Source organism: Herpailurus yagouaroundi, unplaced genomic scaffold (genome assembly GCF_014898765.1).
Source record: "Herpailurus yagouaroundi ecotype Mexico unplaced genomic scaffold, PumYag 530, whole genome shotgun sequence".
Lineage (NCBI taxonomy): Eukaryota > Metazoa > Chordata > Mammalia > Carnivora > Felidae > Herpailurus > Herpailurus yagouaroundi.
Window position 1 is genome coordinate 9,500,922 of NW_024412747.1, and position 13,212 is coordinate 9,514,133.

At 48.3% G+C, this 13,212-nt stretch overlaps 1 protein-coding gene across 1 annotated transcript in view; it reads right to left on the reverse strand.

The window, feature by feature from the left end:
- Positions 1-4,204: 4,204 nt before the first annotated feature.
- URB2 (URB2 ribosome biogenesis homolog) overlaps positions 4,205-13,212 on the reverse strand; it is a 24,147-nt gene continuing 15,139 nt past the window's right edge. The window contains exons 6-8 of the mRNA XM_040464916.1: positions 12,384-12,471; positions 8,673-8,812; positions 4,205-4,672 (exon numbers count right to left, since the gene is read on the reverse strand). Coding sequence (XP_040320850.1) covers positions 4,475-4,672; positions 8,673-8,812; positions 12,384-12,471 — 426 coding nt within the window. The 3' untranslated portion in view covers positions 4,205-4,474. The remainder of the gene's footprint in view (positions 4,673-8,672; positions 8,813-12,383; positions 12,472-13,212) is intronic.

Consider the following 13,212-nt stretch of genomic DNA (forward strand, 5'->3'; position numbering starts at 1 on the left):
GAGCTTGCCCCCTTGGAGCGGAGGAAGCAGTGGGATAACCAGGGGCATCTCGGGAGCTTGACAAAGTCACAACAGCCAAAGGAGGGAGCCGCCAGAGGCAGGAATGGGAATACGGGCATGGTGACACAGTGGCCACAGGGAAGAAGCTGGGTGGGTGGACAACAGGGCAGACAGGCTGAGACCAGGTGGTACAGAGGGAGAGGAGACACTGGTCCTTGGAGTGAGGGGAGCCTTGGGGAGACAGATGCTGAAGGAGAGCAGAAGCGGAGGCCCCCGGAAATGTGAGGGCCGGAGTGTCGGAAGGGTGTTCCGCGTGGGTGCTGGGGCTACAGAGGAAGCCAGGAGGAAACAAGAGGGGAAACCGGGTGCAGTGGAAAGGGCTGGAAGCTGCAGGCATAGCCACGGTCAGCTGGCCAGAGAGCCCGGGGACAGATGCTGCTGAGGGCTAATGCAGGACTTGTCTGCAACAACCCTGGGAACAAGACATTCCTGCGGCCCCCTGGCCCAGGGCAACACACGTCACACCCATGAAGAGTGACAATAATCACCTACAGGCTGAGCAGGAGAGGAAGAGCCGTTAAAGGAATAGAGAAGCTTGAGCCCCTCAGAAAGGGAAGAGGAACGAACAAAAGAAAGTAAGAGTGTTGAGAAGACAGAAGACACAACGGGGAACGACGACTCAAACCCTGACTCAGCTGCTGCCTCGGCGGTGGATCTTACGAGACTCAAAGCACAGGGATGTGAGCTCCTCGGACGCGAGAGACGGGGCTGTAGCCTGGCACCTGGGCAACAGGTCAGTCACCTCTGTGAACTGTTTGGAAGACTCACCCCAGATCCCTTCCAGGCACACACACGCCCTCCTTGACGTGTCTTTTCTTCTTAAGCCTTCACACCCTTCCACGGCGTCGGGCAGTTTCCGCAAAGGAGCAGCGGGGAGGGTGGGGACATTTCAGGAAGCCGGAGAGGAAGACAGGCTGTGAAGACCTACCCACTGTGGGGCCTGGGTAGTGGCCAAGGTCAAGGCTGGGAATGGGGCCGCTGGCGGTCTGTGTCTCCTTTTGGGCCGCTTGAGGTGCTACCGTTCACGGCGGCTCCTGCGAAGTCACCTCCCAGGCAGAGCCCCCCACATCAAGCCTTCTCCCTTCCAACTCCCCCCACGGCTGCCCCTCCCCTCGGGGGCCTTGTCTCCGCCCAAACATCTGACAAGAGAATTCAGAGCAGGCCTCCTTAAAGGCCCCCGCCCTTCAACTGGTTGGCCCCTCATCTCAGGCAGGTGTCAGCTGAAACGTCACCTCCAGGCTGGCCTCCTCCTGCCAGCCCCTGCGCTTCTTTCCTTTGCTTTCCATCCCTTTGACCACCCCCTGGAAGGATCACGGTTACGTGACTGCTGGCTCTGTGTCGACGTTTTACAGCAGTCCCCGAGCGATGACGGTGAGGAAGGGGGACGGCGTTTCTCAGGAACAGGCCTCCTGCCGAGGCAGCACGTTGGAACTGTGCGGGAAGGCCGCAGGGTTCAGCCTTCTTTTCCTCATTCCCCTTCCTGCAAGGCAGTGAGCGCTTCACATACAGGCGTCTCCAGGCTTGGTTCAAAGCAGCGCACGGCCTGGAGTCGCGGCCCGCAGTGCCACCGTGAGGACGCCGGAGGAACTGCTCCGCCCTGGCCCGCACTCCGCGAACATTCCCAGCGTAGGAGAAAAACAATTACTGCTCATCTCCGGCCTCTGTGAACAGCTGGCAGAAAAAAATAATAGGTACAACTTCGTGAGGGAATTCTGAATCCAGCGACCCTCCTATCTGGGCACGTGACCAAAACGGTAAAAGCAAGAACATGGTTTTAATTCCAGCTTCATTTACAGCCTGTGTCCTTGAAAGGTCACCTGCTTGCGCCAACGCGTCAGCTCCAGGTGTGAACAAGAAATCACGTCACCGGGGCGCCTGGGTGGCTCAGTCGGCTAAGCGGCCGACTTCGGCTCAGGTCATGAGCTCGCAGTCCGTGAGTTCGAGCCCCGCGTCGGCTCTGTGCTGACGGCTCAGAGCCTGGAGCCTGTTTCCGATTCTGTGTCTCCCTCTCTCTGACCCTCCCCCGTTCATGCTCTGTCTCTCTCTGTCTCAAAAATAAATAAACGTTAAAAAAAAAAATTAAGAAACAGCAAACCACCTTTAAAAAAAAAAAAAAGAAAGAAAGAACGTCACCAACCTCTCTTAGAGTTAGAGGTTCCTGCAGGGAATTGGGCACGGAAACAAAATTTCATCAATAGAGAGCATTAAGCAAAAAGATGCCAAGCCACCTGAATCCACTTCTGGATACCAGAGCTTAGAAGCCTCTACACACACTGTCTAGACAGAGGGAAGGAAGTGGATAAAGCATGCAGCATACAAAGCAGAACCATCTCCCCAACTCAGTCAGCCAACGCAAGAAACAAAAAATCAAATCTGGGGCAGGAAAAGTGAGCTGTTTCTCACAGGTAGCCCCAAAACTCCACTTTATGATGTCTGTTCCAATCCCATGTGCTAGAAAAAGTAGGTTAAAAGAAGCCTTTTGTTTAGGGATGACCTTCAAATAATTTAAGCCTGTATTTCAGAATTCCAATAGAAATTCCACAAAGATAGTAAGAAAAAAAAAGCAAATATCCCAATTGAGAAACAGGCTAATATTACATAAGAAACATAATTACATAAACATGGTCTATATAAAAAATAAAAACGGTAAATATGAAAAATGTATAAGCTCTTGGTAGCTAAAGAAATTGAAGAGAAAATAACATATCTCTATCAAGGAAGCATAAAACCAAGAAAATCAATTACATTAAACTTGATTCACTAGTAAGAAATTAGTACACTTTCTGGAAGGCAGTTTGGAAATATTTATATAAATCTTTAAAAGTGAATAGGATTCAAAAAAAATTTTTTTTAATGTCTATTTGTTTTTGAGAGACAGAGCATGAGTGGGGTAGGGGCAGAGAGACAAGGAGACACAGAATCTGAAGCAGGCTTAAGGCTCCAAGCTGCCAGCACAGAGCCCAACGCGGGGCTCGAGCCTACGAACCAAAAGATCATGACCTGAGCTGAAGTCGAACACTTAATCGACTGAGCCACTTAGGTGCCCATGAATAGGATTTTTTTTTTATGGGGCACCTGGGTGTCTCAGTTGGTTAAGCATCCGACTTCAGCTCAAGTCATGATTTTAGGGTTCGTGAGTTCAAGCCCTGCATTGGGCTCTCTGTCAGTGCAGAGCCTGCTTTGGATCCTCTGTCTTCCTTCTCTCTCTGCCCCTCCCCTGCTCATTCTTTCTCTCAAAAATAAACAAGCATTAAAAAAATATTTAAAAAACTAAATAAAACAAAGCAAAAACAAAAACAAAACCTGGATAGGACGTTTTGACCAACAATACAACTATGGGAGATCATCTTACGGAAGTAACGACAGAAGGAAAGAGTCAGCTGCAAGCACCATCTGTAAAAGGAAGTCTAGAAAGATCCTGACGTCTAACCAGGGAAGATTTATTAAGTTAAACAACTGTATCTACTCAATGGACTTACTATGTAGCCATGAAAAAGTGTGTCAAATGTCTTCATAGACCCAAAGATGTTACTGCAACAGGGAAAACGCGAGGTAACTAAAACAAAACAAAATTGTATTTAAGATCCAATTTGGCAACTATATATGTACTTACACGACCATCTAGATAGACGCACAGGGATGAAAATAAGGTACTCACGATGACACATACTGTCTGTGTAGCTGATACTAGGAGTGTTCTAAATTTTTTTCTTTTTCTTTTCTGAGGTAGCCACAATAAAATATATTGCTTAAGTACCTTAAGAAGACGATTAAGAGTATTTCTTAGACTGAACAGAAAAAGAAAATTCTAGAAGAAACTTCAGAGAGCGGAAGCAGGAAGAGCAGGCGGAAGAAGGAGTCCTGGAGAGGTCCATGCACGTGACACAGGCTGACCACCCCCACTCGGGGCAGGCGCCTCCACTAACGCCGGGTCTCGAAGCTCTGACATTTCCCGGCTCCATCAGAAGGTATACTCCGAGGGAAGGTAGATCAAGGGACAGTTCAAAAATACTTCCCAAGTTACCCGAAGAACATAAAAGGCGATGATATTTACCTGGGACCTAATTACACAGCCATGTACCTACATAGTGTCCAGTGGGGAGAACAGACATCAACCCCCTAGACGACAGAGACAAGAACCACATTTGGAACATCCACAATGACCATTTTTTATTAAATTCGCCTTATTCCAGGGTCAATTATCAGGATTCCACAGCAATACATACTGCATAAAAAGACACGTTAAAAAAATATTCAGTTTGCAAAACATGGCTGTAGAGTGTGTATTACACAAATCCACATTATCTCAACATTACAAATTAGGACGTCTGAAGTCTTTCATTCTCCAACTCTTTCAGAGCAGAGGGCCAAAGCCGCCGCACAGGAACACTGGCAGCACTTCTGGAACATAGCTTCAGGCGGCGTATCTTCTCTCGCCTTCGTGTTTCGCCTTGTGGTACTTCGCATAATCGTTGTACAGCTCCTTAAAGATGTCTCTCACTCCCGGCTGCAGTGAGACCCGCAGGAACTGGACGTCTGGCTCAATGCAGAGGTCCAGGATCAGGTAAATGCCCTCCTGCAGGAGATCTTTCACCGCCGGATACAAGGTAACCTGGAAAAGGAGGACACGCCCCTCCGTCAGAGCAAACACACAGAGAACAAGCCCTCGGACAGCCCTACCCTAGCAGCAATTTCCACTTCGGCCCCCAACGTGGGGGCAACATTTTGCACATATGTATTCATATCTTAAAAAAAGTTTGTATTTTAGGGAAATAAAAAGCCAACTCAAGTGACAAAAACCTGGAATAAAACATCACAGAATCACAGAGGTAGCTTTGCTATTCAGTAAATGAGGCCTACCTACATATCTACCGGGGCATATAAAAACTGGAATCCTTAAATTTAAAACCTTGTAAGAGCCACATGCACATTGTGCCACATTCTTCAACCTGACCAATCACACTGGAAGCGACGCCAACGATGGGATAACGGCAGCGATGTTCACTACGTGACTGACTCTCACTCCCACCCCCGGCACACACAGCAGGGCAGCCGGGGGGCGAGGGGTAGGGGGCAGGCTCCAAAGCGCTGCAAACAGATCAGTGATAGGCCGAAGTCAGTAATTAGACCACATCATATCCAAATAAATCAGATGTGATTTATGATTACACCTAATGCATCTTTTTATTTCTACCAACAATAGCTCAATGGGACCTAAATTTCTAACATCCCCAGAATGGCCAGATCGGTCCTTGAGCCTAGAAAGGCCTTTCTTCCCTGAACTTCTGGGTGAACTAAAATCTGGGGCACAGCAGGAAGGCTGGGCAGTCGGCTCCACCTTGGCTACGTCGGATGTTGCACACAAACCCTCAGATCAGAGGTCCAGACTAATGTCCAGACCAACAGGCCAAGGGACCAGGCTCTACTCGCGTCTGCCACACCCACTCAGGTTTCAGCTGAACCTGGTGCTCAACCGTCTGAATACCCCAGGAGCTGTAACCAAAACGAACAGGAAGGTTCTGGCAGACAGGTCTGGGATTTGGCAGATTCTTTAGAAATGTCTTGATGGCCTAAGAGAGTTAAACCGCAAACACGTCGCTTCTGGTGAGGATACACCGCATTAACTGGAAGTCTGAGTCACCAAAGCCACCGCTGGGACGCAATCTGTGGGGCGCCTGGGTGGCTCAATTAAAAGTGTCCGACTTTGGCTCAGGTCACAGTCTCACGATCTGTGGGTTCAAGCCCCCCATCAGGCTCTGTGCTGACAACTCAGAGCCTGGAGCCTGCTTCAGATGCTCCCTCCCTCTCTGTCCTTCCCCCACTCACACTCTCTCTCTCAAAAATCAATAAACATTAAAAAAAAATTTAATAAAAAAAAATTTAAAGATGCAATTTGTTTCTGTCACTAAGATGGTGACAAAAGTTACGGTCATTTTCACACGATAGCTCAAAAACTTTCTGACAGATGATCGTCTTAAGTCTTACTGTTTACAGATGATAAGAACATTCAAGGACCGGGGCACCTGGGTGGCTCAGTCGGTTAAGCATCCAACTTCAGCTCAGGTCATGATCTCATGGTTCCTGGGTTTGAGCCCCACATCAGGCTCTGTACTGACAGCTCGGAGCCTGGAGCCTGCTTTGGATTCCGTGTCTCCTTCTCTCTGCCCCTCCCCTGCTTGCACCCTCAAAACTAAATAAACATTAAAAAAAAAAAAAAAAAAAAAAAACCACTCAAGGACTGAAGGTGGAGCTGTGATTTTACTGGAAGGTATTAGGGAACGAAGGAAAAAACAAAACGAAACAAACAAAAATCAAGTCCTGAATCGTACCAGCTGGGTGTGGACCCCCGTAAGTTCACCGCTCATTTATTCATCTACTCATCAGTCACTAAACAAATAATTCTATCTCCAAAGGCAAAGAAAGTGAAATAACTGTCCCAGTGGCAGAACTGAGACCCGAACTCCGGCAGTCAGAGGCCAGGTCCTGTGAGTTCCGCCGCCTCCTCGCATGGGGACTCAATAGTCAAAGGACAGCACGGGGCACACAGCTCCGCTGGGTCACAGGAAGGCCAGCAGCATCCATTCGACACAACCACCTCGCATCTTTGTGTTTCAAACAGCTTATTTATAAAACAAGGGGAGAAAAGTCAGCTTCTACTCCACCAGGATCACGGACCTATGAATGCACAGGTCTCTAAACCGCATAAAAGGACCTTATGCAGGATGGGCAGTACAAGCTATTTACTCTAGGCTATCAAAATAGACAGCTGTAAATTTGATCTATGGATAAAAGAGAAAAGTGGCCGTGATTTCCCTGGCACATCCCCACTGTGACACATTACTGCACGGAGGGTACAAGATCCGTAGGAACCACTGCGTGTCCTCACGGACACGCCCTCACCAAGTCACCTGCCCTAACCACTGTCAGGTCTTCACCCATACCCTCTCCTCATTTAGCTGTACCTGCTATCTAGCATTTAATTAAGCTTACCAATGTCTTTCTGGTCTGCAAAAGATTTACAGTGCTCAGTAGAAGCCTCTGATATATATGGAATATTTTCTTCATTACTTGAATTAAAAACTAAATGAAAGATAAGACGTAGACTCTTGCCAATGAATTCTAGGATGCTACAGCCTTAGAGAATTCCCAAGGCCATGGGCTTTCCAGATTAAAAATAAAAAAATAACTGATAAGCATAAATTAGACATGAGTAATGAGGCCAGGAAATCAGAGACTTCTCATAAAGTAAATCTCAGAATAATAATTAGTGACTTAAGGGTTCAAATCATCACCTCCCTTCCTGGCCCTTAGTTACACGATATTACTAGCTCTCATTTTATTCTTCACTGAAACAGAAAATAATGCCAGCTTTTCTTTCTGCAAAAGCTTACATATTAATGACTTGGGTATTTGGGAAATATGAAGATTCTATAAAAATGCTAAGTAATTCCAAGGAAACCAAACCCAAAGCCCATCTCTCACTCAAAGGCTGACTTGAAGGGGTCTTCCCAGGTTGTCACCGCTCCTTCCCTGCCCGGGGGGGACCCTGTACACACCCACGGGGCCGGTCTGCACCCTGCAGGGTCCGCCCCACCCACACCCCATCTCCAACCCAAGTGCCCACCCACATGACAAGCATCTCCACTTACCGAGAGTAAGGCTAGTGTGTTTGAAAATTATTTTTACAATCAGACTCGCCCTGAAAAGGGGTCGGGATGAAAACGGATACACCAGATTTTCTGAGAAAGCTCATTCAACCCCATCTCCCTCGAGAAATCTCTAACGTGACAAGTTTACCAATGGTTTTAAGTTACTCTTACAAGACTTACCAAGGGGGGGTATTCTATAGAAAGCAATACAAACAATACAGATGTACATCTACACCTGCAAAAGTAGACAGATATACACGCAAACACACTGGACTTCAAGCCTCTGACGTTCCATTTAAATACAGTTAGATACGAAGTCCTGTAGTGAACTTTACCACGTGGGTCACACAGGGCCTCGTGGAATTTTGAAAATAACACACTGACGTTCCAAAGTGAGATCACTGCTGAACAGTGAATGAACCATCCACAATACTGAGTCAAAAAGTCAGATGAAATAGGACAAAAGTACTTCTGTTTGACGTAGTTGAACGCATCTGCCGCTGTCTCTACCCTGAGTGTCCGAGAGCAGCTGATTCACATGCACGATGCACTCCAAGAGAACTCCTACTGCTGGGGGTCCCGAGACCCCTCTTCCTGATCACCGTTAAGCCTGGCCCTATGCGAGCTCCTGTTCTTAAACCTGGAAGGCATTTATTTCACCTTGCTTACTCCACAGACTAACCAAAACAGGCCCCGCGACTTGTGTCGAAGCGAGAGGGGAGAACTGACGGTCACTGGGCGCCTTCTGTGTACCAGACACCGCCAGCCCTCTGACCATCACCTCACTCGGTGGTCCCGGGCACCCTGCAGGGGTGCTGCTGCGCCCGGAACACAGGCAGGTCAGCCCGCTACCACGGATGGTTTGGGACCGTCAGGCCAAAACGTCGCTTGCCACTGTGGTTGAGGAGCCCTTCTACAAAGGACTACGAATGAAAGCACCGGGTAAGAGTGAGCTCGGTTTACCTTCTGCACCTCCATGACATACTGGGCCACCATAAAGGGGGAGAACACCGTGAACTCTTCGGCCCGCGACGCGATGTGGCTGTACATCCTTGCCACCAGGCGGGCACACTCTAGGACCACCGACAGGCCATCTGTGCTTCCTGTGGAAGGAAAGTGTTTCCAAACCGGATTAGTCCAAAACACGGGCGTTTTGACCCTTCTAATGTTAAACATTTAACACAGCTGAAAATTATTCAAGTCTTCCCTTTTTTCCAAGACTCTTTAATTGGCTTACTTTGCAGACAGAATGAGGGAGACAATATATCCAAATATTTATATTATAAAGGAGAGAACACATAACATAGTCAAGAGTATGTGGGTTTGTTTTTTAAGAAGCGTAGAACAATCAAGATTTTTTGAACGAAATCTGACTGCTATTGTATTTAAAAAGGAGATGGGGAGGGGCGCCTGGGTGGCGCAGTCGGTTAAGCGTCCGACTTCAGCCAGGTCACGATCTCGCGGTCCGGGAGTTCGAGCCCCGCGTCAGGCTCTGGGCTGATGGCTCAGAGCCTGGAGCCTGTTTCCGATTCTGTGTCTCCCTCTCTCTCCGCCCCTCCCCCGTTCATGCTCTGTCTCTCTCTGTCCCAAAAATAAATAAACGTTGAAAAATAAATAAATAAATAAAAATAAATAAATAAATAAAAAGGAGATGGGGGTCTATAAGTAAAGTATAAATTGAAAAATTATCTTTAAAAAACAGTTTTGACATCATACGATTTTAAAGATCAGATGGCTTAATTATGTCTTTGCCTGCTTATGTTTCAGAAATTGTGTAGGCAGATAGATATAAGACTCAGCTACCATTACTAGAGATCTTCCTATCATCCCTGATTCACTTTCGATTTCCTAGTTCTTTCCACCCTATGGTGCCAGGACCCCCAGGCCTTAACAAACTACTCTCAAGCGTTCTAACAGCCTACCATGTCCCCCAAGGCCCTGGTCACACCCGCTCCCCCAGGCCTTCACAACAGAGCCAGGTGGGGAATCCCAACACATGCCAGAACACCTTCCCCAACTTCCATTCAACAAGAAATATGCCCATTTTTATAAAACTCTAGAAGCCGCGAACAAATCTACAGCGACAAACAGATCCGTGGTTGGTAGGGGCAGAGGCCAGAGCAGGAATAGTCTACAAGAGGACTGTTCTGGGGACGATGCAAATACTCTGTATTTTGATTGTGTTTACCTATCAAAACTCATTCAGGACACCTGGGTGGCTTAGTCGGTTCAGTGTCTGACTCTGGATTTTGGCTCAGGTCATGATCTCACAGTTTGTGGGATCGAGCCCCGTGTCAAGCCCACTTGGGATGCTCTCTCTCCCTCTCTCTGCCCCTGCTCCACTTGTGTGCACTCTCTCTCTCAAAACAAAACCTCATTCATTTGTAGACTTTAAACAGATGCAGCTTGTTACACATATTTTACGACTCAATAAACTTGAGTTTTAGAATGCACAATGCCTTTTTTAAAACCTTGTTTATATGTACAAACACCTTGAGTTTTTTCTAGATACAATGTAACTTTATGAAATTATGTAAATTTCTTCAAGTTTGAGAGAGGGAGAGAGAGGGAGAGAGAGTGCATGAGGGCGTGCACGCATACACGCATAGTGGGGGAGGGAGGGGCAGAGAGGGAGAATCTCAAGCAGGCTCCACGCTGTCAGCACAGAGCCCAGTGCGGGGCCTGATCCCATGGCTGTGAGATCATGACCTGAGCCGAAATCAAGAGTTGGACCCTTAACCGACTGAACCGCACAGGTACCCCCAAGTTATGTAAATTTCTAACATTCACTGGACACTTCAACACAAACGTACTTTAATGAAGCACTTGAATATCTACTACGTACCGTTTCTTCCCTGTTTTCCCACGCTCAGTACACATCCAGTTCACGTGAATACCTGGCGTGAATCATTTCGGCCACAGATTTCACGCGTGGTTATCGCAAAGAGTGCATTGGATGCCAACAAGAACCGAGTACGTAGTTAAAATTCTACTTGGCTAATCTGTGAGCACATCCGAGAACCGGGTCTTGGGAGATGGGAGGTCACTGAGCCGCACCAGCACAGACATGGCAGAGCCACGCACATGACCATGTCCCACGCCCCTCAGAACATAGGACAAAGGACACATTTTCAACCACACGCGGGGCACGCCCGAGGCAGTGTGTGCCCAGGGCTCTGCTCCCCCAGTGCTCGGCCGGGGGTGGAACAGGGCCTTCCCGACACTGCCATTTCCCATCTCCTGTGCAGGCAGATGTCACTAGAAAAAACAGGGGTTCTTCCTGCTGTGCTCAATCAAGACTTCGGGGGCCCTGACACAGCGCCGCAGTTAGCCACCACCAACGGACCAAGGCTAGCACGGGAGACGGAACCTGTTTCCAATCCTGCTCCTAAACACTCTCACAGTATCACACTGACCCCAACATTACGTGGCTCCGCACCAGGCTGGCAGAAAGCACAACACCTCGTTATGCCACCGACTTATCTCAAAACCAGGCAGAATAACCGCGGGAATCACGTGCCAGCAGACCTCTTCTCTCTTCTCCACGGCTACTGAAATCTACGAGTCTGATCCCACGAACCCATTCAAGTGACTCACACTGGAGGGGGAGGAGCTGAGTACCACTCATTTGTTCCTAGTCCGTCTACAACTGCGGCCCCAGGGTCTTCCCTGACACCCTGAGTTAGAGAGCCCTCTTTTGTGGTTCCAGAGCATTCCCCCAGGTACCCATTCCTTGTGCTTAGCAGCACCTCGAACGCAAGGAGGCTGTGCCACGCTATGCAAATGTGAAATAGCGCAATACAGACTGCCTCAATTTATATGCAAACTTTTAAATAATGAGAATCTCCCCCAAATTAGAAAGTTAGCAAGAACCAACAGCCTTCAAGGCTGACGACAAGCTGTACACGTCACTTGTGCTGTCACCGTGTGGCAGCTCGCTTCAGCGGCGGACAAGCACAGCCCTGCCACGACAACCTGAAACGGTGACCTGCCCGACCTCATCCCTCTAATGAAACGGAGCAGCTCTGTAAATGCGGTTCTTCTGCAGCTTCCCCATCAAACTGGGGACTCCTCCAGGCCAAGAATGGGACTGCACTCACTTTACATCCCCCTGGCCACAAACACTTCTTGAGTCTAGATCCTTTTCTTTTTCCCAGAAAAAGAACTATTTCAATGAAATCACAAATGCGCTCACTGCTTTGGACACAGCAAAAAATAAATAAATAAATAAACAAACAAACAAACAAATAAATAAATAAATAAATAAATAAATAAATAAAAGTGACGGCTTGAAATTTTAAAACACTATTTGAGGTCTTCATCCAGTGATCTGAATGTTTCTTATTTACACTCAGCTGGGTGAGGGGCACCTGGGGGGCTCAGTCAACAGTTAAGTGTCCGACTTCGGCTCAGGTCATGACCTCATGGTTCGTGAGTTCAAGACCCGCACTGGGCTCTGTGCCGACAGTTCAGAGCCTGGAGCCAGCTTTGGATTCTGTGTCTCCCTCTCTCTCTGCCCCTCCCCGACTCACACTCTGTCTCTCTCAAAGATAAGACATTTAAAAAAAAGTTTTAACTCAACCTGGTGGTTTTACTTTCAATAACGTAGGAAACCAGAGACACCACAAGATAAACACATTTGAATGTATCTGATACTGTTACTTTGACATTTACCTTGGTCTTTCTGCCTCCCTTCGTGCATAACTGAAAACACCAATCTATTAAAACAGTTCAAGAAAGAAGGGATGGCTTTCAGCATTACCTGGAATAAGAGACAAAAGAATACAAACACATGTAAGTAACTGTTTATTTCAAGTTCTACTTTAAAGGTGCTCATATTTATTTCCTTTTTTGTTTGTTTCTTGAGACAGAGCACACAACTGAGTGAGGGGACAGGAAGAAGGGACAGAGGGAGGGAGAGAGAGAGAGGGAGAGAGAGAGGCAGAGAGAGAGAGAGAGGCAGGGAGAGAAAGGGAGAGAGAGAGGGAGGGAGACAGGCAGGGAGAGAGGGAGGGAGAGAGAGAGGGAGAGAGAGAGGGAAGGAGAGGGGGAGGGAGGGAGAGAGAGGGAGAGAGGGAAGGAGAGAGGGAGAGAGGGGGAGGGAGGGAGAGAGGGAGGGAGAGAGGCAGGGAGAGAGGCAGAGAGAGAGGCAGGGAGAGAGAGGGAGAGAGAGAGGCAGGGAGAGAGAGGGAGAGAGAGAGGGAGGGAGAGAGAGGGAGAGACAGAGGGAAGGAGAGAGAGAGAGGGAGAGAGAGAGGCAGGGAGAGAGAGGGAGAGACAGAGGGAGGGAGAGAGAGAGAGGGAGAGAGAGAGGCAGGGAGAGAGAGAGGGAGGGAGAGAGGGAGGGAGAGAGGCAGGGAGAGAGAGAGGCAGGGAGAGAGAGGGAGGGAGAGAGGGAGGGAGAGAGAGGGAGAGAGAGAGGGAGGGAGAGAGAGGGAGAGACAGAGGGACGGAGAGAGAGAGAGGGAGAGAGAGAGGCAGGGAGAGAGAGGGAGAGACAGAG